The sequence below is a fragment of the Pristis pectinata genome, chromosome 5 (genome assembly GCF_009764475.1).
Source record: "Pristis pectinata isolate sPriPec2 chromosome 5, sPriPec2.1.pri, whole genome shotgun sequence".
Classification (NCBI taxonomy): domain Eukaryota; kingdom Metazoa; phylum Chordata; class Chondrichthyes; order Rhinopristiformes; family Pristidae; genus Pristis; species Pristis pectinata.
In genome coordinates, this window is record NC_067409.1 from 86,217,186 (window position 1) to 86,242,571 (window position 25,386).

The 25,386-nt window shown below is 39.8% G+C and overlaps 1 protein-coding gene across 1 annotated transcript in view; it reads left to right on the forward strand.

The window, feature by feature from the left end:
• LOC127570984 (collagen alpha-6(VI) chain-like) overlaps positions 1 to 24,960 on the forward strand; it is a 117,880-nt gene extending 92,920 nt beyond the window's left edge. The window contains exons 31-39 of the mRNA XM_052016955.1: positions 3,096 to 3,131; positions 3,229 to 3,265; positions 4,985 to 4,999; positions 5,095 to 5,588; positions 10,623 to 10,704; positions 11,667 to 12,332; positions 20,940 to 21,036; positions 21,123 to 21,175; positions 23,149 to 24,960. Coding sequence (XP_051872915.1) covers positions 3,096 to 3,131; positions 3,229 to 3,265; positions 4,985 to 4,999; positions 5,095 to 5,588; positions 10,623 to 10,704; positions 11,667 to 12,332; positions 20,940 to 21,036; positions 21,123 to 21,175; positions 23,149 to 23,324 — 1,656 coding nt within the window. The 3' untranslated portion in view covers positions 23,325 to 24,960. The remainder of the gene's footprint in view (positions 1 to 3,095; positions 3,132 to 3,228; positions 3,266 to 4,984; positions 5,000 to 5,094; positions 5,589 to 10,622; positions 10,705 to 11,666; positions 12,333 to 20,939; positions 21,037 to 21,122; positions 21,176 to 23,148) is intronic.
• Positions 24,961 to 25,386: the final 426 nt, after the last annotated feature.

Below are 25,386 nucleotides of genomic sequence, written 5' to 3' on the forward strand. Positions count from 1 at the left end.
TGGTCATAAGCTGAGAATCTGTCTCTCCCAGCATGGTTACCAATACATATTTTCTTGCCAAGCTGATCTTTCTTTTCAGGTCTGTTCATTTTAAACAATTTTTGAAGTTTTAATTCTAAAATATAATTTTGCTACATTCTTTCACTTTTAGAGGTAAATTCCATCACTTCTCCCTTGAGTTGCGTCAACAGTTAATATCCTAAATTGCTCTTCCTCTGGTTCAGCATCCTGTTTGGTGTCAGTCATGTACTGTGCATGAACAGTGCATTTTACACTTCTGCATTCTCTCTGTAAGTGACGTATTTTTCCACAATTATGGCAACTTTTCTGTCAGGGATTTGGTTGCCTACTTGTGTCACGCACCAACTGTTTGAGGAGTGTTCTCCTGAGGGCACTGTGTTTGCTGATGAAATGGAGGAGGTCCACTTTGTGGTTTGGCATTCTGGTGCTGTGTGGACTCTTTGAACAGAAGTTCTAGGTCAGAATGGTTTGTTAACTCCTAGGTATCCTCACAGCCAAGTTCCAAAGTGAGTGTGGTATCAAAGGTTGTCCTAAAAGTCAATTTTTTTTGTGATAACTTTTTTTTAAAAGCTTGCGTCATAGACCACAGACCATTTGATTGCAGAGGGCAGCATGTGGGAATGCAACACAAACACAGAGGCTTGATGCTCTTTCAATGCAATGATGTAATCAGCAAAAGCTTTACCTTCCTCTTGGTGCTGACAATGAAACCTGAATTGTTCTGCAATGCGGATTGGCTTGGGGTAGAAATGCTTTGATAATGTTTCAGCAAGTTCTGTGTAAGACAGATCCTCCAGTTTCTATTGTATAACCAGACTTTTGAAAAGTCCAAAATCTGCGGGGCCCAAAATAACAAGGAATATATTTGCCTTTTTTCTCAGTAATATCATTTGCACCTCCCCATCAGTTGTTTCAGATAAGAATCAAAGTCTTCTTTTGATTCTGTGAATTATGGCACCTGCCCAGTTATTGCCATTTTTTGATCTGCAGTTTTATCCCCAACAACGGAAACTTAATTGTAATAATGAAATATTGCTTATCACTCACAGGTTCTAGAGAAATGTACAGGATGTTGGCATTACCCAATTCAGGTCAATTTTATCTCATTGCCACTGTAATCTCTGTTTTAAAGGAGACAAAAGCATATGCTGTTCATCTCGGTGGAGTCAACCCTTATTCTTCTCCTACTGACTCCACCTGCTGATAATCCAGCACCATAGCAATCCAAGGCAGGCAATGAATTGCACAACTCAATACAGGAAGTCCCCGGATTACGAACGAGTTCTGTTTTTGAGTCTGTTCATAAGTTGAATTTGTATGTAAGTCGGAACAGTTACGTACAGTTCACATCTAGCATCAATTAGTCAAATGTTTGTCTTAGTATATACCATAGAACCATACAGCACAAAACAGGCCCTAAAATATATAGTATATATTTTACCTAAAACATCATAAATATAATAATGCAGTAATCATAATAATTCTTTTTTTATTCCATGCGGGATGCAGCAAGTTAAGGTTCAATGGGTCGTGGGTGATGTTAACTGAACGTGGAGCAGTTATTAGCATTTCTTTACTTTATCAAATACGTTTATGAGAAAGAGGATCGATTGCGGTGTCTGTGTCAGGCGGACAGCCACACTATCAGGGGACACGAGAGGCCTCAATGTGCGAATAACTCTCAGCCCAGAGTTACACTCACTGCCGAACCTGAATATTGTGTTTACCATTTGTCAATTTCACAGCCTGTTCAATGCTGCCTAGATTCCGTACATTAAAGAAACTGTCACAATAAAACTGCGCATCAATGAAACTGACCAACCAGCTGTGCATTTCCAGCATTTTATTTCTGAATCAGATGCAGAATGGGGATGCAATTAAATTCACTTCTCCCATCTTTCATCATCACAGTTAAGAAGAAGCATGATCATTAAATAAGAAGACAAGTTATGAACACTTGATCCACAGAACCAGTGTGGGTCATTACTCGGGCCTGATGGAAGCATCAGATCCGATGGGTTCTCTTTACCGTGAACCTTCTCAAGCGCAGATGAGAAACCAATTCCAGTTTTAAAGGAGACACAAGAATGCGGCTTGACCCGCTGAGTTCCCCCGGCAGTTTGCTTTCATTTGCTCCAACTTCAAAGGAACCCCCCGGCATTGTATGGAGCAGATAACCAACATACACCATATCCATGTTGTCACTGAACTAAAAGGAGGTGATAGTGGTGATGAGAAGGAGCACGGTTGTTCTATGAAGTAACACTTCACAGTCTATCGGTGTCTTGTCTCCGTGACCACCCTTCCCACCCACTCCCACATTTATCCATCATTAACTGTAAGATTGTTTTATGTGTATATATTTTAGTGTATATATATATATAAAAAAACTATTGTTTGCCGTCAAAATGAGAATTTTTTTTTAGATAAAGTCTCTTTGAAGAGATTATCGGCTCTATAAATGAACTGGATCCAGTGTTCACCACCTCTGTTCTAAGACACGGTCGGATGTTCAGAAAGCATCTAACTCAAATCATTGTGCAAGTGAATCAATTCTTCTACAATGTTTTATGAATGAACGTTGAAATTCTTCACAATCAGATGTGAATATGGACAACCATTGCATTAAACCATACATGTAAATATTTACAGTTCCTCTCATTCGTCCCGTACTAACGAACCGCCCGTCGTCAGTACGAACCATTGTGTGTAACTCGATTTTTTAAAATAATAGGCTTTATGAAGGTCGATTCATAAGTACGGGCATTCGTAAGTTGGGTGTTCATAACCCGGGGACTTCCTGTATACTATACTTTCCGCTGACTCCTACTGAACGGTGAATAGTAGTTGATGATGGGACCAGGCTGAACTTGCTGTAATCCAATTTATGATCAATGACCTTGTTAGATAAAAAAAATCACTGTTAGGTTCAACAGTGAACAAAAGCTATGTGGTGAAGAATGCAGACATAACCAGCAAGATGGTAATACCTTAAGCAAAAGGGGGGTAGGGAATCTTAAAAAAAAATGGGAAAATAGATGAGCTTTTTAAATTTTATCTTTCATCTCCATCAGGGCCCCAAAGGACCACCTGGCCACAGATCAGAAACGGTACGTAACTAACTATATGTGCATCCAAATAGAGTCTGATAGAGAAGTTTTATCCACAGGTTGTTTAAAAACTTGTACCTTTTCAATTTCCTTGCAGTCGTGTGGCCTTGTAGCATATATACGAGACAACTGCCGTAAGTGAAAGCCTCTTCCTGTCTAGTAATTTTTTTTAAGCTGGAGTCTCTTGGTAAAAGAGTAGAATTTTAGAAACGTTAAAAAGTGAAACCAAATTTTGTTTAGAATTTGTTTCAATTTCCTTAAATTCCGGCAGGTTTTCCAATTATTATTTTTAAATCCAAGTAATTATTTTAAGATTGAAAATCAATGTAAAATGGTATTTGGGATTAGATGATGGAATAATGTTAAAAATGTCCTTTCTCCTAGATTGAATTTAAAACAAACTTATGAAATGATAGCGGCCTCTGCTACCTTTCGAAAGTTCATTCTCAGTCCCATTCCTGATCCGTATGGGTCCCCTGCACATATTGAGCTGATCTGACATTAAGTTGGTAATAGAAGTGCCTGGTGTGGAAAGTTTAAAACATCATACTGATGCAGTGGTCTGGGCTTGATGCTGACACTGGAAACTGTTTTCTCTGATGTACCATCTGAAATAATGCAGTAAGTGACAAACAAAGAAAAAAACGAGGTGCTGATGCTCTACAAGCACAATTTTCTGTCTCCTTCTCGACCAGGATCATTCCCTCCCTGCCTGTTGGAGATGGTGCTTGGGACACTCACAATAAGCCTTCAGTCTTGAGTATCCAGAACAGAAAGTGGGCTTTTACCAGTTCTACCATTCCTCCCACAAATAACCATAGTAAAAGCAAAATGCATGGGAAATATTCATAGGCATTCATGGTATTTGCAGAAAGGGAAATAGAGTTTACATTTCAGGTCAATGACTTCTCATCCAAACTGGGACAAGTCAGAGACAAAATGAATTGTTAGCTTGCAGGAGGGGTGGAGTGAACAACAGAGAAAGTCTATGAAGGGCATGGGCAGTCTGGAGGGCAGAAGAGAATGCATGCTAACAGTGATAGTGGAGCCAGCTGGAAGTGGGTGGTGTTGGCTACCGAACAGCAAAAAGTATTTCTCAGAGGAGGTGAATGAAATTTGAAATCTGTTAGTAGAGGACACGGGAAAAAAGTAGTAAATGCTTGAAATATGAGACCTATTTTGGTAGAGTGGCTGATTATCTGAAATTGTGAAATACGGTTTTGAGTCTGGAAGGCTGTAATGTGCCGAGTCAGAAAATTTGGTGCTGGCTGTGTTGGAACAGTATAGGAAGCCAAGGGCAGAGAAGCCGGAGTGGATGGAAACAAAGTGATAGGCAATTGGAAACTCAGAGCCACCCCTGTGGACTGAATGGAGGAGTTGCATAAAGCAATTTCCCGATCTGAATTTAGTTGGCACTGGTGGGTAGGTCTGTCTTACTGCTGAACATATGCTCAGCCACATGTGTTTAAGAAAAGGCACTGGATAGAGTGTTAAGCTGCAAAATGGCAGCACTGGAATTAAAGTAGCATGGCCTTGTGATCTGTCCGTTCCCAACAGGTATTCAAAGGCCATACTTGCCTACATGGTTTAATGTGAGAATAGTGTCACAAGTGTGCCCATACGCTGCTGGATGCTGAACTGGCACCTGCGATATCTAGATGATGGCCATTGCAGATCCAAACCTTGTCTCAAGAAAATTTCCCTTATTATAACTAATGGTTACCTAGGGCTCTGAAAAATAGTGAGCAAATCCACACATAGAAAGTGGCTTTAGATTACTGATTAACTTTGTGAAGAGTTAATAATAAAAAATATGTTTCACTGTTTTAATTTTACTCTTTTTTTTTCTCTAGCCTGTTGTTCACAAAGTAAGTGACTCTTTAAAAAATCTTTTCAAAATAAACCTGCACTTTTCTTGAATAAATGTAATCTTTAAATGCAAAATGTTCTTGCCTTCTTGCAGGAAGTGGAACATGCCCAGTCTACCCCACGGAGCTGGCCTTTGCTCTGGACACATCTTCAGATGTCACTCCTCCTTTATTTGAAAGGATGAAGAAAATTGTAATTAATTTCCTGCAGGATATTAACATTGCTGAAAACAACTGTCCCACAGGTGCCCGCGTGGCTGTCCTTACTTACCATAATGAAGCAAAGCCTTTCATTCGATTTCCTACCTTTAAGAGAAAACAGTTACTTCTGAAAGGAATAGAAGGACTAGCTCATGAGCGATCAAGAAACAGGCGGAACATTGGCAACAGTATGCGGCATGTTGTCAGAAATACTTTTAAGCGGGTTCGTAATGGTGCCCTTGTGAAGAAAATAGCCGTGTTTCTCACTAATGGAGGATCCCAAGACTCCGCGGCTTTGGCAGTGGCTGCCACAGAGTTCCGTGCTTCAGGTGTCATTCCTGTCATCATCTCCTTTAAAAACATCCCTGAAGTAGAACAAGTTTTTAAGGTGAGGGGTATTGCACACTTCCATTTTATACATTCTTTTCAATTTTTGTTCTTTGTAGGGCATAATGTTAACTGGAATTATAGGCAGCAAGATGTGCGTAATTGTAAATGCCATGATCTATTTCAGAAATCTTCTGACATGCTGGGGATTGATTGAGACCAGGGAAAGGTTGTTATCTGTGCATGACACTGATGCATATTGCTGTTTCTGTTTGTCCATATTGGAAATTTCATTTATGGAAAAGTAAATTTTTACTCATTTTCAAAATACTTTGTAAGCAATGTGAGCTTTCAGTATTAGAATAACTCTTTATGGATGTTCCAACGTGGTAAGATTTTCAAACTGAACGCTCAAGTTTGAGTTTCCTTCTATTTTAATTTCAGCTGTTCACGAATTGCAGACAATAGTGGTTGAGGGAGAAGAAAACTGTCTGAGCAGTGAACATAGGGTCTTTTCTCTTCTTCCGCAGATGAGATAGATGTGCCAATCACATCAGCAGGCCAGTTGAATCAGGTGCAGCATATTAAGTGAAGAGCAGAAGTAACTATTGGATGGCATAAACTCCAACCAGCCCTCAGTGCTATTTTAATACCACTCAGAGCACTTACCTCATCAATGGGGAATTCCCTCAGAAATACCAAGTTAGGAGATAGTTAGAACACATAAAATACCAGTATGAATTGGAGGCCCTGTGGGGAAACTTGCAGACATCACTCACACATAGCAAATTTGGTAATATATTGGTTACAATTCATTTCCATTTTTACTATTAGAGCAAATCAAGAGGAATATTGCAGGTGGTGCTCTATTTGCTTTTGAAAATGTGAAAAGGATGGAATAGCTCAGGCACACGATAAAACAAATTTTACATGTCTGATTTTTGGTCTTTTTTGCTCCAGAGGAGTTCATCTGTAGAAATACAAATTGTTGTTGATGTATTGAAGTTTCATGGTCAGAACTTGATTCCTTCTCTGGAACTTAGGAAGAACAGGTTCTTCTCATTTTTTTTATTATGCAAAGTTACGGAGCATGAATCTGACTGCTGCAATTTTGAGGTCTTGGTGGAATGTACAGCAAATGTCTCCTGATCTATCCCAACCAAACTGGTATGCTCTTCCAGGATGATACTGGGCATATTAAAAAATGTTGTTAATCGCATGAGTCACCTTGAATTTGAAATGTGACCATTATGTGTGTTAGTAGAGTAAGGTTGGTTTGATCTCTAAAACACCATCCTTCTAGTTCTTCACTGTACATTAAAGCTGGCACAGAAATTGGTGAAAAAGTAAAGCCTCACTCATGAGGCTCTTGTCTTGTATGTGACATAGGAGTACTGATGAAATGTTGGTGTTTGTAGAAACATCATGTATTAAGGAAATAAGAGCTCCTGTTTGTTCCAGTGGACCCTGTCTGCTTGTGGGAATCCAGCAGTCAGGTGGAATTGAGCTGTTCTGTCAATGAAGTTGATGTATCTGTCAGTACTAAATGGTTTAATAATAGCCATGAAAGCCCAGGTCTATTCAGTGCAAAGCATTTCCAGCCTTAAAAATGTTACCCGGAAGGCCCATGTGTTCAGAAGCACATTAACCACAGCAATCAGGTAACGCAATAAAATGTGGCTGTTTTCATGTTTCATGGCCTGCGAACCCCTATATCATTTAACTACTTTTATCAAACAAAAATAGCTTTAACTGACTTGTGCTGAATACTCCATCTCAGCACCACCAAACTCCCCCAGTATAACATGCACATAGACGCAAGTGTTCCCTTCGTATAATTAAACAATTTGACCTTGCATCAGAAGGCAATATTAACTTTAGTTCTATAGCCATGGCCCGTGACTGCAAGAAACTGCAGAGTGTTGTGGACACAGCCCAGCGCATCATGAATACCAGCCTCCCCTCCATGGACTCTGTCTATACCTCATACTGCTTTGGTGAAGCAGCCAGCATAATCAAAGGCCACACCCACCTGGGCCCATTGGGTAGAAGATACGGAGCCTGAAGACATATACCACCAGGCTCAAGGACAGCTTCTATCCCACTGTGATAAGACTATTAACGGTTCCCTTATATGATGAGATGGACTCTTGACCTCACAATCTACCTTGTTTGACCTTGCACCTTATTGTCTACCTGAAATGCATTTCCCTGTAGCTGTGACATTTTAGTCTGTATTCTGTTATTGTTTTTACTCTGTACTACCTCAATGCACTCTGTACTAACTCAATGTATCTGCACTATGTAATGAATTGATCAGTACGAACGGTATGCAAGACAAGTTTTTCACTGTACCTCGGTACAAGTGGCAATAATATATCAATACCAATACTCATAACAAACCAGGGCTCCATTAACAGCCTCTCAGTATAAACCATGCAAAAATACAACAGTTCAGTTCTAACATGCTAGTTGTGCTTTATTGTATCACTTGTCTCACAACACACACTCCCATCACTCACTCTGCAACACTGTGAAGTAGACTCGGGCCTGATATTCTTATGTCCCATTATACTTTCACATACTTTGAAGAATCAGTCAGTGCCAGATATTCAACGGTGATACTTGCATTCATCCAAACATGGTGTGATTTTCACTTTGCTGCTTCTCTTTTAAATGACAAGATGGTGCTTAATCAGTGTCAGCAACAGCAGAACAGCAGGGGGCAGTGTGGCTGCATCACCTTACTCCACCAGAGAGGAGGGGACTTGCCACAATTGAACTGCCTTGATAAGACCATGACCAGGGTTGGGGATAGGGCAGAGACACACACGAGAACATAGGGGCAGGAGTAGGCTAGCAGGTTTCTCCAGCCTGCCCTGCCATTCACTATGACTATGGCTGACCTATGCTGGCCTTGACTCCTCTTCTGTGCCTATAATCCTCACTTCCTTAATCTTTCAAACATTTATCCATCTCCACCTTAAATATATCTAATGACCTGGCCTCCACCAACCTCGGGGGCTGAATATTCCAGAAATTCACTACTCTTTGAGAGAAGAAATTTCCACACATCCCAGTTTTAAGTGACTGACCCACAGAACATAGAACAGTACAGCACAAGAACAGATCCTTCAGACCACACTGTCTGTGCTAACCATGATGCCAAATGAAACGAAACCCATCTGCCTGCACATGATCCTCATCCCTTGTTTTGTACCTCCGTTCCTTTGTTCCTGACTCTCCCACTAGTTAAAACATTTCAATGTCTACCCTGTCAAGTCCCCTTAGGACCTGATATGTTTGTATAAGGTCAGCCCTCATTCTTCTAAACTCCAAGGAATACAGACCCAAACTGTCTAGTTTTGCTCGATGGGACAACCCTCTCATCCCAGGAGTGGAAACCCTTCTGATCTCCAACTTCATTTGGTGCATACAGGCAGGAACCTGCAGGATTCAGAACTTTGTAATCTCAGAAAAGCCACACACTTGCTCTGCTTTCTGTTCCTTTGCAAAGGAGAATAGATTATCATTGAAGTAAGTGGGGTGACATTTCCAAAGGGTGCGCTGGAACAGAGGACCCGAGTTGTACATCTGCATAAATCCTTAAAAGTACCGGGAGTTATTAAGAGAGTGAAATTCCCCAGGTGATCTTGGAATTCATAAATAGAAGTGGTGTACCAAAGCGAGGGGGCCACGGATAACCTGTAGAAAACACAAGTTAGCCCTCAACTGGAGTATTGCTTCGAGTTCTGGCACTGGACTTTAGGAACGATGTGAAAGTCCTGAAGAGGGCGCAAGAGAGATTTACTGGAATGGTTCCCGGATGAGGGATTTCAATGACAAGGCTCGATTGATGAAGCTGGAATTACATACCTTGAAGCAAATAAGGATGAGTGGAAAATTGATGGATTCTTTTTAGTAGATGGCTCAAAGGTTAGGGCACACAGATTTAAAGGTTTGGGCAAAAAAATACCAGGGGTTTATGAGGAATAGCTATGCTGAGTGCAGTTACGATCTGGAATGCTCTGCCTATAAGGGTGGTGGAAATGGAATTATTTCCTTCAAGAGGAAATTGAGTCGATCCTTAAGGGAAAATAACATGCAGGGCCATGGGATAAGAGTGGGAGAAAGGGACTGATAGGATTACACCACTGGGATGGGATTAATGATTTCCTCCTATGCTGTAACCGTTCTATATATTCAGTTATTATGCAACAGAACACATCTGTGACCTCCCTTTTACAAAAATGCACAGAAAACAGATGTTGTGAACATTTGCATCTTCAGCCTTGTAGTGGGCTGTGCATAAAATTTGATGGCCATTAACTTTAACAATCATTGACCAAATGATCCTGGTCCCACAATGTGGTTGAGACGGTGGCAACAGCACATGGCATATTTTCATGAGGGTAGTCTTATTGAAGTGCTGATCATTTCTCACGGACGAGGCCATAGCAGAATTTTTCCCAGAATTTCCTTGGTATATACATCCTCCTTGAATATACATCCTCCCCTCGAGTATCCATTTCTTTGTATGGCCCGGTCCCTCCAAATCATTCCCATTATACTGTACTGACAGGAGTGACCGCAAAAGCCTCACATCTTGGAGTCATTGGCTGGGATTGGGAAGGATAAGTTTCATCTAGTAATGATTGAGGACTAAATTGATACATGGGATCCTCAAGGCTTCATATGAGACTTACAGGGGTCACCTGCCTCTCTTGCCTGACAAGAAAACTTTAAGTTTGTCTCCTGACGGTTTCACGTCATGGAGGACTCTCTGCTTCCTTGCTCAGGCATTGAAATTGCAAATTGATTCCCAATCAGATCATTGGATCTGATCTGCACAATTAATGGCTGCTGCTTCCTTGCTACAGGTGCCCTGCTTCTCTGTTCAAATGAGCAGACTGGGAAACTTGGGATGGCATGAAGGGCAAGTGACCATCCTTATTTAACTGCCTCTACACTGCCCAATTTCTGCAGTTAAAATCAAAAGTTATAGTTATGCTACTTAAATGTATTATGTCTTTACTAACCTTGTGGATTTTTTGCTTTACTTCTAAGTCAACTTTCTTTACATTTTTATTCCAAGGATGCAGTGGTCGTATTGCCAAGACAACAGCAAAGGTCCCAAGATCTTTTGAATCAAGTCTATTTATGCACATTGTGCTTTGGTATGATTTTAAATTTATCAAAGCTTGGTCTATAATATGCTAAGATCTTCCTTATTCACACTTGTTTTACACAAAACTATTTCCTGGTGTCTCATTAGCTGTCTCATGTTCTGTCATCATTTTCTGTTGTAAATTCTTTTGTCTACTTATGACATTTTTCTCTGTTAAATAGCCTAACCAAAGCAAGTACTACAGGTTAATGTCTGCCGGCAACTCAACCTTTGTATTCAATCAGTTCTTCTTCCCAGATTATCACATATTTTGCCCTCCATAATGTAAAATTAAAGTATATATACCATTCATAACACAATAATTTGCTCTATAATTGGAACAAAATTATGTCTTTATATACCCATCCAATTCTGATGCTCCCCTAACTAGGCTTCACCTGAGGACCACACTTGATCCTAACTCTGTGTGCCATTGAGGTTGAAGTAATATTATTTTAAAAAACTGCCCTTTTTACCTGTTTCTTTCAAATGTCTTATTAGTATTCAGCATTCATGCTCCTTATCAGCTGATCTGTCTTAGGCTTTGAAAACTGTAACCCCTCCACTCTTCCCCCAGTTCCGAGGAAGAGTTGCTGACCTGCAATATTAACTGGTTTCTCTTTCTGTAGATGCTGTCTGACTGGCTAAGGCCTTTTTTTTGTTTTTGTTTCAGATCATTATTTATAACAAAAAGCTTCTGGATTCTTCCTCCCCACCTTCCTGCTGTCTTGCTTTTGACATGCTTTTCTATCAACGCCATGCAATAAATCTATTAGAGCATATGGAATGAAAGTTTTGCATGCTGTCTCCAACATTAGAAAGTTATAAGCTTCTTCACTATACTACATTCTATACATAATTGCTTAAATTTTGATTTTGTACAATTTTAAATTACAGCAAATAAATATACATTTAAAAATGTGGATCTAACACTCAAATGTTGCTCATTAACTATTTTTTCTTCTTTTTCAGATGAGTGTAAACCACATAGCCAGTGTACAGGAGCTAGACCCCTCCCTACTATTCCAGTAAACCTGGATATAGCTTTTGTCCTTAATGATTTAGATGCAATGGAAACTACACATTCAGATATTGTTCAGCATTTCCTAAACTCCATGCTTAATGAGTTTGTAAGTTCTGAAGAACCAAAGGCTCCTAGTCTTCATCCTAGAGTGGCTATTGTACAACATACTCCAAGTTACGCACCAAGGTATGGCAAAGAACCATTTCACCTGGAGTATGGGATTTTGGATTACACTGCAAAAACACTGAAAAAGCGACACATCCAAGACTCATTTAATCAACCAGAGGACTTGTCCGGCCTTGACAGCACTATTGAATGGAGCCTGAAAAATTTCTTCTCAAATGCTACAAAGCAGATGACTTACAGGGTTATTTTTGCAATAATTTCAGGGGACACAAGTATTGATGAGAACAGATTGCTGGAAATATCACAAGATGCCAAATGTAAAGGATTTGCAGTCTTTGCATTGGTCCTTGGAGAGAGATCCAACATCACAGTCCTGGAGGAGTTTGTCAGTTTCCCTCATGATCTGCATTTACTCCATCTGCACCATCTGGAGTCTGAAATAGAATATGCACAAAACTTTGCAGTAGCTTGCCTGAAAAACCTGGAAAGTAAGTGAGTTTGAGCCTTGAGGAAAGTTTATGGTAAAACTATAACTGATTACTGTGCATTATTGACTCTTCATAAAATGTACGCCAATGTATATACTTATACAATACTGTTTGATGAGAAGAAAAACAAAAGAACTGAAGCATGTCTTACAGACCACCTATCCAGAAAATTGCTGTAGTCTATTATTAATGAAATGGTAACAGGACACAAAGGACATATTAACAGGACTGCAGTGTCAGCAAGGAATTATGAAAGGAAAATTTTATTTGACAAGTCTCATGGAAATATGAGTTTGTAACTAGCTAAGAAGATTGGGGCAAACAAGTTGTGTATTTTGATTTTCAGAAGGCTTTCAATAAGATGTTGCATAAGAGGTGCTTACATAAAATTAAGCACCAGACAGTGGGAATAACATACAGGTATGAATTGAGGATTGTTTAGTGGATAAAAAAAACAGTAGGGATAAATGGATCATTATGTAAGGGTGCGGCAACTGAAGTGCTATAAGGATCGGTGCTGGGGCCCCAGCTGTTCACTGTCTATGTCAATGATTTAGATGAAGGGATGGTGGCAGTGTAGGATGTAAATTGGTTTACTATTGTCACATGTACCGAGGTATAGTGAAAAACTCGTCTTGCATACCACTCACACAGATCAACTCATTGCAACAGTGCATTTTGGTAGTACAAGGTAGAACAATAACAGAGTGCAGAACAAAGTGTTACACTTACAGCTTAGATACATAAAATTTAGATTTAAAAGAGCAGAACAATTATAATAGAAGTAATGAGTGGATCTGCAGAGAGAAGCTTGTAACGAGTCGCCATACTCTGGCGTCATCTTGCTACTAGACTTCATGATGATATAGACAGGCTAAGACAGTGAATGGTAGATAAAAAAGAAAAGAGAAACATTATTACATTGGTAAGAGGTAGTTATCTTTATTCAACAAGGGCAGCAGGGATAAGCCAGCTAATTACAGGCCGGTGATAGGGAAGTTGATAGGGGTTGATTAGGGATGGTCAGCATGGCTTTATTTGTGGGAGTTTCTGTCTGACTATTTGAGTTTTTTGAAGAAATAATGAAAATTATTGATGAGGGCAGTGCGGTTGATGTCATCTGCATTTATTTCAGTAAGGCCTTTGATAAGGTCCCACATGAAAGATTGGTACAGGTTATACCCCATGGTATCCCTGGCAAATTGATCAATTGGATCTAAAGTTGAATTGCTAATAGGAGACTGAGGGTGATGGTGGAGGGTTGCTTTTGTGATTGGAAGCCTGTGACCAGTGCTGTAACACAGGGATCAGTGCTGGGATGCTTGATGTTTGTTATACACATTAATAATTTGAATATGAGTAAGGGCGGTATGATTGGTAAGTCTGCAAACGACACAAAAAGATGATAGTGTGATTGATAGTGGGGAGTATTAGGTAACAGAGCAATATTGATCAGCTGATAAATTAGTGAAAGCAATGATAGATGGAATTTAATTGAATAAGTGTCAGGTGATGCATTTTGGGAGGTCTGATATGGGTAGACATACACTAGGGAGTATTGAGGAACAGAGGGAATTTGACATATGAGTCCATAGATCCCTAATGGTGGCAGCACAGGTAGATGAGGTAATGAAGAAGGCATACAGGATGCTGGCCTTCATTAGCTATAGAATATAAGAACATGGATGTCTTGGTACAACTTTATAATATATTGGTGGGGCCATAGCTGGAGTATTGTGTGCAGTTCCAGTCACTACACTATAGGAAGGACGTGAATGCACTATAGAGTGTGCAGGTGAAGTTTAATAGGATGTTGCCCAAGATAAAAACATAACATTCTGGAATAACTGGGCAGATCAGGCAGCATCTGGCAAAAGAGAAACAGTTAACCTTTCAGGTTGGTGACCTTTCATCAGAACTTTTTCCACAGAAGGCGCTTGACCTGCCCAGTGTTTCCAGCATTTCTGTTTTATGTTTTATTTGCTATTCCCCCCCCCATGTCTAATCCTATCCATGGGAAACTTTTAATCCATAAATTAATTTTGCTCACTGTGCCTTAGTTCTACTCTTTCCTATTCCACGTGGCAAGCATTAGGCTGTTTTAAAGTTTACAATTAATTTTAGTGTTGAGATGGAAAGGAAATGATCTCACTATTAGACAAATTAAAGAGTGCACCAGGGAAAAATTCCAGTAAATCTCTTTGCCAGCTGTAAACAATTCTGGAGGATGCTGTGACACACAAGTTAACCCAGATTCCATTTCCTAGTTTTCATCTGTTTATTTCAATACTCTACCATCAGTCCTCATTACATCATGGACCATCAATGCAGAAGACTGGAAAGCATGCCAGAAAATTATTCACCTCCTTATTTCATTCAGGAAGTGGAGAAAATGGAAGTTTATTTTACTTGCTATTCTTACTGTTACAAATATTCTTACTGTCTCCTTTTGGGACAAAAATTGCACTTGAATATTCAAAAAAACACTGGTGTGAATTATGGAAGACTGTTTAAATAAGTTGGAAATAGTTAAAAAGTAACATTGTGTTTCTAGTGAAGCTCTAGTCATATGAGCATACACTAACAGAATCAAAGGAAGCTAAAGATTTTTGTATTCATTTATTACATTTATTACATACACACCAACTTAGAAAACTAGCAAAAGCTGATCAGCTGCTTCAAGGAAGCTGACACAGGCTCCAAAATGTTGGAAACTGTTTCAGGCCTGATCCCCTTTTCAGTTGCTACGGTTTAAGATGTCACTCATCTCCCAGAACTTGCGACCATTTTCCTTCTCTGAGCTTCCCTACCACTTCACTTTAACCATTCTCCTTGCTATTCACTGCAGCACACCACAAACAACTCCAGTTCCCTTGAAAGTACCACACCCATCTTCAGCTTGTATTCCTCAGTCTTCATTGTTCTTCACATCTTCCAATTCCTCTCTTCATTGCAGTTCCTTTCCTCCATTTCCTTCATTGTTTCTTCATCATCATGCCCTGAGCCACACCTCATACAGTCATGGAGAGGTACAGCATGGAAACAGGCCCTTTGGCCCACTGATTCCACACTATCAACCACACATTTTACATTAAGACCCATTTTTGATTCTCCCCACATTCCCATCAATTTCCCCCAGATTATATCCCTTACCTACACACTAGGGGCAATTTACAACAGCAAATTAATTTACCAACTCTTTGTCTTTGGTACAAGGGAGGAAACCGGAGCACCCGGAGAAAACCCACACATATATGGAGAGAATGTGCAAGTTCTGCACAGAGAGCATCCAAGTCAGGATTGAACCTGGATCGCTGGCGCTGCAAGGCAGCAACTCTACCAGCTGCACCACTGTGCTGTCCAAATTTTCATCCATTTCCTCCCTTTATAATAATCGTAGTTCTTTTTCCCATTTCCCGCACCCTGCCTCATTTCACTGTAAGTCATGCCATGTACTGAGTTTACAAAGAGCAATAGAGACAGTTTGGGTGGGTGTTGATCAAAGAGGTGATTTTACCTTCATTTAAAAAATGTTTTATTTAGTTTTACAGCGAAATTCTCTTAACCTTGTTTTAAATTGCAGTAACTTAAAGTGGTAAACAAGGAACCTTTAGTCTTCCTGGTTATTGGGTAATCAGCTAAAACTGGTTGATTGAAGTCAAGTGACACAAGGTTAATGAAACCTGGGAAAAGGTCTGTGGAGCCAGCTAGAAGCATAACATGTCTTTAGCACTGTATCTTGTGAGTGCAGTGTCCTTTGGAGTGTAGACTTGTGGACAAGGGTGATGGTGACAGAACTGAATAAATTGATTAAATTAAATTAATATTTAAGGCATGACAAGGAAGGTGATATCAGCTGCTGCAACATGTGGGAGTTCATGGAAACAAATGGGGTTCATGGTGAACATATTTGCCGTTTGTGTCTGCCTCCTGAAGAAACCTAGCCAGGAGTTAGAGGTGATTCAGATTTTGTTCACTAGAAAGCATCAGGGACGGAGAAGATCCCTGGATACTTTACTCCTGGGATTTGCCTTGTATTAAGTATGGTAGAACTGGTTAGTCAAGAGGGACTACAAGAGAAGGCAGATATGGGAATCCAGCAGGTAAGGTTATAGGAATCTTGTCCCATGCACCTCCAACAGGTGTGAGATTCTTACAGCCCAGTAAAGCAATGAGTGGTTGAGTAAACTGACAACAGCACTATGGTTCAAGATCAGGAAGACAAGAGGAATGTAGTGCAAAAGGAGGACAGATACGATTCTCTGAAGCTGTGAGCATGACTCTGGAAGGCGGTGTTGTTTATCTGGTGCCAGGGTTCAGGATATCTTAACAGACCTGCAAAGAGAGAGAGGAAAAATCTGGTTTTTATAGTCCTTGTGGGAACCAATGACATAAATAGGACAAAGGAGGAGGTTCTGCTGAAGGGAGAGGAGCAGGTAGGGGCAAAGTAAAAAGCACAATCTCAGGATTACTTACTGAGGCACCTACAAATTGCCACAATAGCAATAAGTTCAAAGGAATGAATGGATGGCTGAAAGATTGGTGTAAAGGAAATGGATTTTGATTTATGGGGCACAGGCACCTATAATAGAGAACGAGGAAGCTGTTCAATAGGCATGGGTTTCACTTGATTTCGACTGGGACCAGTAAATAGCAAATTGAATAGCTGGGGCTGCAAATAAGACTTTTAACATATGTGTGTATGTGTGAATTTGCATGTTAGGTGTGTTCTGGTGAGAGGAAATTGACCCTAATAACTGAATATATTCAAGACAGATTTTTACACAGTAAAGGGATCAAAGTATATGGAGTTAGCACAAGAAAATGGTGCTGAAGTTAGACATCAACTGTGATCTTATTAAATATTGGAGAATCCCAGGAGAGCTGCCTATTTCTGCTTGACACACTGAAGGCAGGAATTCCCATTCACTGTAAGTAGCAATTGAAGGCTTTTCCCTGACTGTTAAATGTTCTTGTAGGAGTGATATGGAGAGGAAGGGGATGATCTTGTCAGCATATGTTGACTAATGGAATAGGACCTCTAACTGACTATCAAAACACAGATAACTGGTATCTGGGGGGCAGTACAAGGTCTGGAAATGATAAGGTAAAGGCATTTGAATCTCTGAAATCCCAATGTGAATGTTCTGAACTTCTGCATAATGGCTTTTTAAAAAGCAGTTTTCCCAAGTACAGCAAGTTCTTCCATCATCCCTGAGAGCTGCCAGACGCACGGTTGAACACGGTCCCAACATGTTGATTCTTAGAACAAAATTATTGTGATGTCTTAAAAAATGCCCACTTATTTCCACCAGTGCATTTCTATGAGTAATCTGCAAGTACTGGAAGTTATTCCAATGATGTGGAAAAGAATACTAATGAAGTGACAATGTCATTCATTAATAGTTTGAAGAGTGACTTAAGCATCAAGTTCATACTAATATGCAGAGTAGATAGAGACCGTCCAGGAACTTATTTATTTTCTTTCAAAAAGAATGACCAAAGGTTCAATAAGGTCTGCAAACAACTGAGGCATTCATAGTTAAATCTCTGCCATGGATCATCAATCTGTGACTTTACACAACCTTCTAAGTTAGTCTGAATCACCTCAATAGATGTGAGACTGAAGTGTTGAGTATAAGACCACAAGTAGAAAGAAGAAAAGCCATTTGGCCTACTCACCATTCAGTAGGATTATAGCTAATCCTACATTCCTCATCCACTTTCATGCCCTTTCCCCATAAAACTTGATTCCTTTATTCATTAGAAATATATTTCAGCTTTAAATATAGGTGTGAAATTTGCTCCCACAACCCTCTCAGAAAGAGTTCCAAAGACTTCACTCTCTGAGTCAATCCTTGTGCAACACAGTGGCACAGCCAGCAGTGACGCACAGCTCCAGCAATCCAGGTTCAGTCTTGATCTCCAGTGCTATCTGGTTGGACGTTACATGTTCTTTCTGTGACCACATGGGCTTCCTCCAAGTGCCATGATTTCTTCCCACATCCCAAAGATAGGCGGCCACGGTAAATTGTCTCTAGTGTGAAGGTGAGTTGTTAAATCTGTGGAGAGTTGATGGGGATGTTGGGGGAATAAAATGGGATTAGTGTAAATGGGTGCTTGATGGTCAGTGCAAACACGTGGGCTGAAGGACCTGCAAGAAAATTTTCCTCAGCTCAGTTTTAAGTGGGCACCCCCTCATTCTGACACCATATCTTCTGGTTCTGGACTCTCCAAAAGAGGAAACTTTCTCTCAGCAGTTACCCAATCTTGCCCCCTAAGAATTTTATGTTTCAATAAGAATGCCTCTCATTCTTCTAAATTCCAATCTAAAGAATCCCAACCTGTTTAACCTTTCCTCATAGGACAATCCCTCCACCCTCAGCATCATCCTAGTGAACGACCTGCATTGAAATAAGATTGAATAGGGGGACCAAAATTTTTCATAGTACTCTAGGTATGGTATCAGCCGTGCCATGCCTTAGATAGTTGCATTAAGACTTTCTTCTATGCTGCAGCTCATTGAAGTAGGAGCCATTAGTCTTCCCTATTACTTGTTGTATTTGTGTGCCAGATTTCTGTGTTCTATCCACAAAGACGCCTCCCCTCAAAATCCCATTGCTGTCTGCAATTTTTCAGCATTTAAATCATATTGCTTCCCTCATTACTCCATTCATCAACTTTGGCCCATTCACCCAACTTCTCAATATTTCTGAGAACAGTTTGTATCCTCTTCAAAACTTCACTTCCCACCTTCTTGTGGTGCCCACAAATTTGGCTACTGTACATTTGCTTCTTTTCTAATATGTACGTCACAAATATATATTGTAAATACTTGAGGTCCCAGCATTGATCACTGTTGTATCCCATTGGTCACAGGTTACCACCCTGAAAATACCCCCCACCCTCACTATGTGCTACCTCTTACCAATTAGCCAATCCTTTACTCATGTCAATGTCACCTGCAACACTATGGACTCTCATCTTTATGTGGCTTAATAAAGATTAAAGTCTCCCATTGCACTGCTGATTTTACATGTACTTACAATTTGTTGATTTATATTTGTGTTTTCCTGCAGTGTGGTTACTGTTCAGGGATCTGTACAAGACTAAAATGTCTTCTTCCCTTGCTGTTGTCAATCTCCACCTAATTGGACTCAACATCTTCTGAGTCTAAATTGTCCCTCACACTGTACTTATTTCTTATTTCACCTCTTATTAACAGTGCTACTGCACCACCTTTGCTCTTACTTGTACTTTCCAAGCAGTAGATTCTCCTGCAACATGTTACTTCATGAATCCTCACATTGCCTTTGACATTGCACCTCCTGATTCAATGTGCCTTAACTAGGTTTACCTCTCCTCCCCATGTCTCATCTCACCTGGCCTTGCCTCACTTGGCATTGGCTGACCTTTCCTTAACTCATCTTGTCTCACCTAGCGTTACCTGGCCTGACTTCGCCTGGCCTGGCCCGCAGTCCATTAATGTGCACTTCTTTACCGGTCCTCTGAACCATAATTGCTGCTTTGCCAAGATTAAAGATATATGAAGCAGGGAAAGTGAAAATGATTGCTCTGAATCTTGGTTCATCCCTAGAAAATTAATCATTTTATAATGACTCTCCACTAAAGCGATAGCTTTTTGCGTTTGTGAATTTTGTTTTTGATTGATGCCCTCTATATGTTGATATACTTTAGAGGCTGACTAAAGGAGCAAAGACAAATGAGATAAAGTATGTCCCTCTGGAAATTCATCCCCAGCGATAGCAGCAAGCCTTCTATACACCACTGACTGCTTGTTGCACTCCATTTGCGAGGTGCACTGAATTTTGGCAGTAGAATGTGCAGCTCTGTTATACAGGACATTTGGTGCTGCTAACAAATTTGTCGGCAATCATCCTTAAAAATGGCAATGAAAGTTTATGAGATTGTTAATAAAAGCATGACAATGAAGAAATCAAAATCAAAGGCAAAAAACAATTGTACTGGACCTTTATAAGTCACTGCTCAGGCCAGGAGCACCCTGGATGGTTCTGACCAACATGCTTCAGTAAAGATATAAAGGCTATAGAAAAAACTGGAAGATTTACTAGGAGGTTACACAGGATTAGGGACTTCGAGAGGGTGCAGTTTTCCTTGTAACAGAGAAACTTAACAGATTGAACTGACAGTGGTTTTCACAATGATGAAAGATATTGATTGGGTAAACAGAATAAAATTACTGGTGAGTAGGTTAAAATCTGGGGGACATGGATTTAATATCAATGGAAAATGGGTGAGAAGAAATGTTTTCCCTCAGAGAATTTTTTGGACTGGAATGTTCAAGCTGAAAAAGATGTTGACACTGAGTCCATGAAGGGAATTGAGCAGCTAGGTCAGGATAAAGAATATTCATGGTTACTGAGAAAAGACTGGGATCTGGGACTAACATGACTGCCTACCATGTTGTGCTGAAAGGGTTGCTTTGTGTTGCTATTCAAAACCTGAACTATTAAAAAAAAAGCCTTTATGAAAATTACATATCACTGTAATCTTGGAAAATTTTACATGTGTTGTGGGTACCTTCCTGTCATTCTAAACAAATGATCTGTTTTATTTATTTAATAGCTGGAATTAACAAGTATCCACCTCCAGCTCTAAAGACGGAATGCAAAGGAAAAAATTCTCAACACACAAAAGAGAAGAAAACATTTCCCGAAGCACTGTATGTTTTCTAATGATCATTGTCAAATTCTGATCACAGAATGAAATTTGCCTTCAGTGATTAATGTATCAACTTCTTCATTACAGAGTGAATATTATGGACGATTTTGAAGAACAAAGAGGTGATATCAACACCTATGGTAGGTACAGATGAAAAAAATTTCCTTGAGAAGGACTTTAATCGGGAATGGGTTTTGGAGGTGATTGGACAAACGGGTTGGTTTGAGACTGAGGTAGTTTTAGTTCAGTGGACAGATGCTCACTGAACTGGGCACGTTGATGTAGGTCATTGCCAAGCAGGTGTTAACAAGGAGCTTGGAGACGCCCATCATGCTGTTGGCAAGTGCAGCAGGACATGAAGGGCAGTTTCACTGGGACTCACATATAGGAAGAGAGAAGGGCGGCACAGGCCCAAATATTATTGGTGGGGTTTGGAAGAGCACCCCTTCTCCTCCTGGCCCTGTAAAGCTTCTTCTCCAACATGACTTATCGAGTGCACCTGGTAACTTAGTCAATCCTAGTTTCAGGCCTCCAGTGATATCAAAGAACTTAAATATGCATGTCCTAATGAGGCACCTGATGGACTCAAGTGAACCCCTTCCCACCCCAAAAAAAGCCAGAAGAAGTGGAGGAAATGGAGCTAGAATGGGGCAAAGAGGTCAATTCAACTATTTGGACATTCCATTCTATATAGAAGGATATAATTGCTTCCCAAATGCTCTATGGGTGTTTAATAATCTTTGAAAATTATACAGTGCATGTACATTACCATTTTCCCCTATAATGTAAAGATAGGGACGTAAAGGCCTTCTTTGTCAACACTTTCTTTCCCCTTTTATTGCCTCTCACATTAGTCCTTGATACTTAACTTTGGCTGGACTGCACATGTTCTTACTCCTGCTAGCTGGTCATACATAATGCCGACTGATGCTGGCCAGCAGCTTGATCTAAAAAATTGAAACAATGCTCAGGCAGTGCCTCTTCTGCTCCTCGCTTGCTGTGTTATCTTCATGCTGCATTTGTTTTTGAGTTAAAGATCTGGCATTTATCATCTAAATATTATTCCTGGTGTGAGTTTATATTCATGGCCAGAAAAGGAAAATGGCAAAGGATGAGCAAAATAAGGGGAAAGTATTGGAAAAGTGTGAGCATTGAAGTGAGCTTTTAGTTGTTCATTTGGTAAGACTGCGTCTGCCAGGGCTAAAGAACTGAAAGAAGAGGTACTGTTGCAACAAACCCAAGAGGAAGTGAGGGGCAGAAGAACCTTAAAAGAGAAAGAAAGATCTTGCTTTATGGGTCTTGGCCAAGACTTAGGCATGTGTGTGTCAGAACATCAAACTGGAGGGGGGCGGGGAAGCGGCCTTCTCTTTCTGCTTGCAGAATGTGGGGCCTGACTCAGTTCCCTGAGCTAAAGGCCAATTTCACCAGGCATCTCAGGGAGTGACATAAAGAGAGGAGACCATCTGTAAAATTCCCCGGGAAGCCAGCCTCAGCTCCAACCAGCACTCACATATAGCCAGCAGGAAATAAGTTGCTTTTAGCAGTTGGGAATTGAAACTCAAGATGGGGAAGTGATGGTAACCCATGCCAATTGATCTCCAGCCCTGCTTCCCCCATGCTGCTTGTATCCTGTTCAATTTTGAACAAGATCATAAGGATTTTAAGTTCTTCAAGTCCTTCCCAAAGATGATATTTAAAAAATAATTGCTAAATGAAATATTTGGATGAAATTCAAAGCATTTCTACATATTTTGTTCTGCTTCTCATATTTTCATTTAAATATTCCTGCTCATTTCATTCAATTTAGTGATACAATTCTGCTCAATTGATATAAATCTTTCACAGCAAAAAAAACCAAACTGCTGGCGAAACTCAGGGAGTCAGGAAGCATCCGTGGTGGCAAAGGGATGCTTGATGTTTCAGGTCAAGACTCTGTATCAGGTGCTGATGCAGTTTCTCGACCTGAAACGTCAACTATCCCTTTGCCTTCACCGATGCTGATTGACCCACTACGTTCCTCCAGAGGTTTGTTCTTTGCTCCAGGTTCCAGCACTTGCAGTCTCTTGTGTCTCCATAAACCTTTAGTAAACTGTTTCATTCTTTTCAATTCCAGATGTGTGTGAATTGAATCGTGATTCAGGGGATTGCTACAACCATACCTTAAAATGGTTCTTTGACAAAAAATCACAGATCTGCAAAAGGTTCTGGTACGGTGGCTGTAAAGGAAATGAGAACCGATTTGACACAAGGGAAGAATGTGAAGCCTTATGTTTAAGATCTCCCTTCTAACTGCCGTGGTGGATTTGATTTCAGATAAATACAATGATAACAAGCATGAAATTCCTATGTACCATGCCATTTTCTATTTACATATACAATACCTTATTTATATTGGCACACCATGTTTTAACTACCTACCACTCTTTGTTGAGTAATAATTAAAAGACAGGATTATCCCATTTACATCCTTCCTTAAAGTAGGAAAGCTCACAATGGATAAGGAAATCTTCCTTCTGTGGATTTTCTTTTGCAAAGATAAAAGAGCAGAAAAATGGCAGAAGGATCATCCAGAAATAAATAAACAAATGGGTTCCACAGTTTTTTTTTGTCTACAAACTTGCAATCAAGTAAGACTAAATTAAAGCACCCAATTCTTCCTCTCCTGGTCACCCAGGAGAACTCCCAAATGTGGGCGAGGCTCTGCACTCTAGGGCAGGAAGTCAAAACACAGCAGTGTGGTTGCTTACATCAGGACTACCATGCAAAGTATGAGCTAGAATCCTGAGAGCTTTTGATTCTCCAGCAGAGTGTGTGTTTGTGTTTGTGTGTGTGTGTGTGTATTGGGCGTGGGGTTGTGGTGGGGTGGGAAGTGATGGAAGAAAAAAATCTGTACTTGCAGGCAAATTCTTCAACTTACCCCAAGAACCTGTGGGTTCCCTCATCATAACTGCCAGTTTTAACGAAAAACCTTCAGTAGGGCATAGACCAAGAAACTCAGGAAACTGAAAAATTCATCTAAATATTATTACTGATCCTGTTGATGAAGCAAAGAGGCAAAAATGTTGTACTGTTTTTAGTGACAAATTCATATTTGGAAGGTACTAGTAAAGTATTACTATCCAAATGTGAATGATTTGAGAAATCTTCATCTAGGTTAAATGCCTAATGTCTTTGACAGTCATTACAATGTTTAAAATGAGAATCTTCCAGAAGTTTAATCCTTTTGTGTCAATGTTGTTTCGATTACCTGTTTTAATGTACTAAAATGCTTAATTTAATTTTAAATGGGTATTGGTTCAAAATTTAAAACATATGTCATTTTATGTATAAGATTCCTTTAAGGTATGGTGCTACTTCATGTACAAAATGTATTGGTGAACTAGCTGTACATTTACCAAGATTCAATCATATATGGATATAGAAAATATTTGCAAAGGAAATGTTAAAAATGAAATCAGTACTTGGAGTAATTAAAAGGTGAGTTAGGGATTCTAATCCAATCAAACAGGATTTTTTTCTAATGTTGCGTTCTGGTGAGTTTCCACATTTTCAATTACTTGTGTTTCTCACAAGAATATACATTTATAAAACTTGAAAAGCTCAACAAACCGTGTGTATACCATGTCAATAATTGTTCCCTTATTGATCAGTACCAGGCAGTAATATTTTTATTACAAATACACATTGTAAAATTATTGCTGGAATCGTTAGAACTGAAGATGATTACTTTTTTCTGTATATTCCAGGTGTATTTGTTACAAGGAAAATATTGTTCTTTGCTCAGGGTAGGGAATGTGGTTGTTTGCATGTTTCCTTGTTTGTCTTTCTAAAGGTCGTGGTACTGCTGTGCCGAAGGAATAACCTGATAGCTTCAGTGAAATGGCAGTATAATGATGAGAAAATTACAGTTGTATGATATAATAACAGCTACTAGTATTTTGATAAAAATCACATTATGAAATTCATTCTTGTTTTGTTTGTATGTAGTATGACTTGAAGATCACATTTGTAGGTCCACACACTTTAAACTTTCCAGACAATACTAGGGTTGGCATGAGCAGTGAGAGGTTACGTAATTTCTATGAGTCATGTGGCTGCAAGTGCTACCTTACACTAAAACATGCTGCCCATAGGGAAAGAGTCCTTCTTAAGAGGAAAACTCTTTTGATGATGGAGAAGTCTCTTACTCAGTATAAACCCTAATTGTAAGGATTAAGTGCATCCTTTCGGGGGGCAGTACATATCTAATTTCTTGGTGCCAGCACTACTACCTGTGAATTGTCTTCCCGGTTCAGGATTCAAAACCCCAACTTATGGAATCTCTGCACCTGCCTCCAGGCTCTTTGCCTTA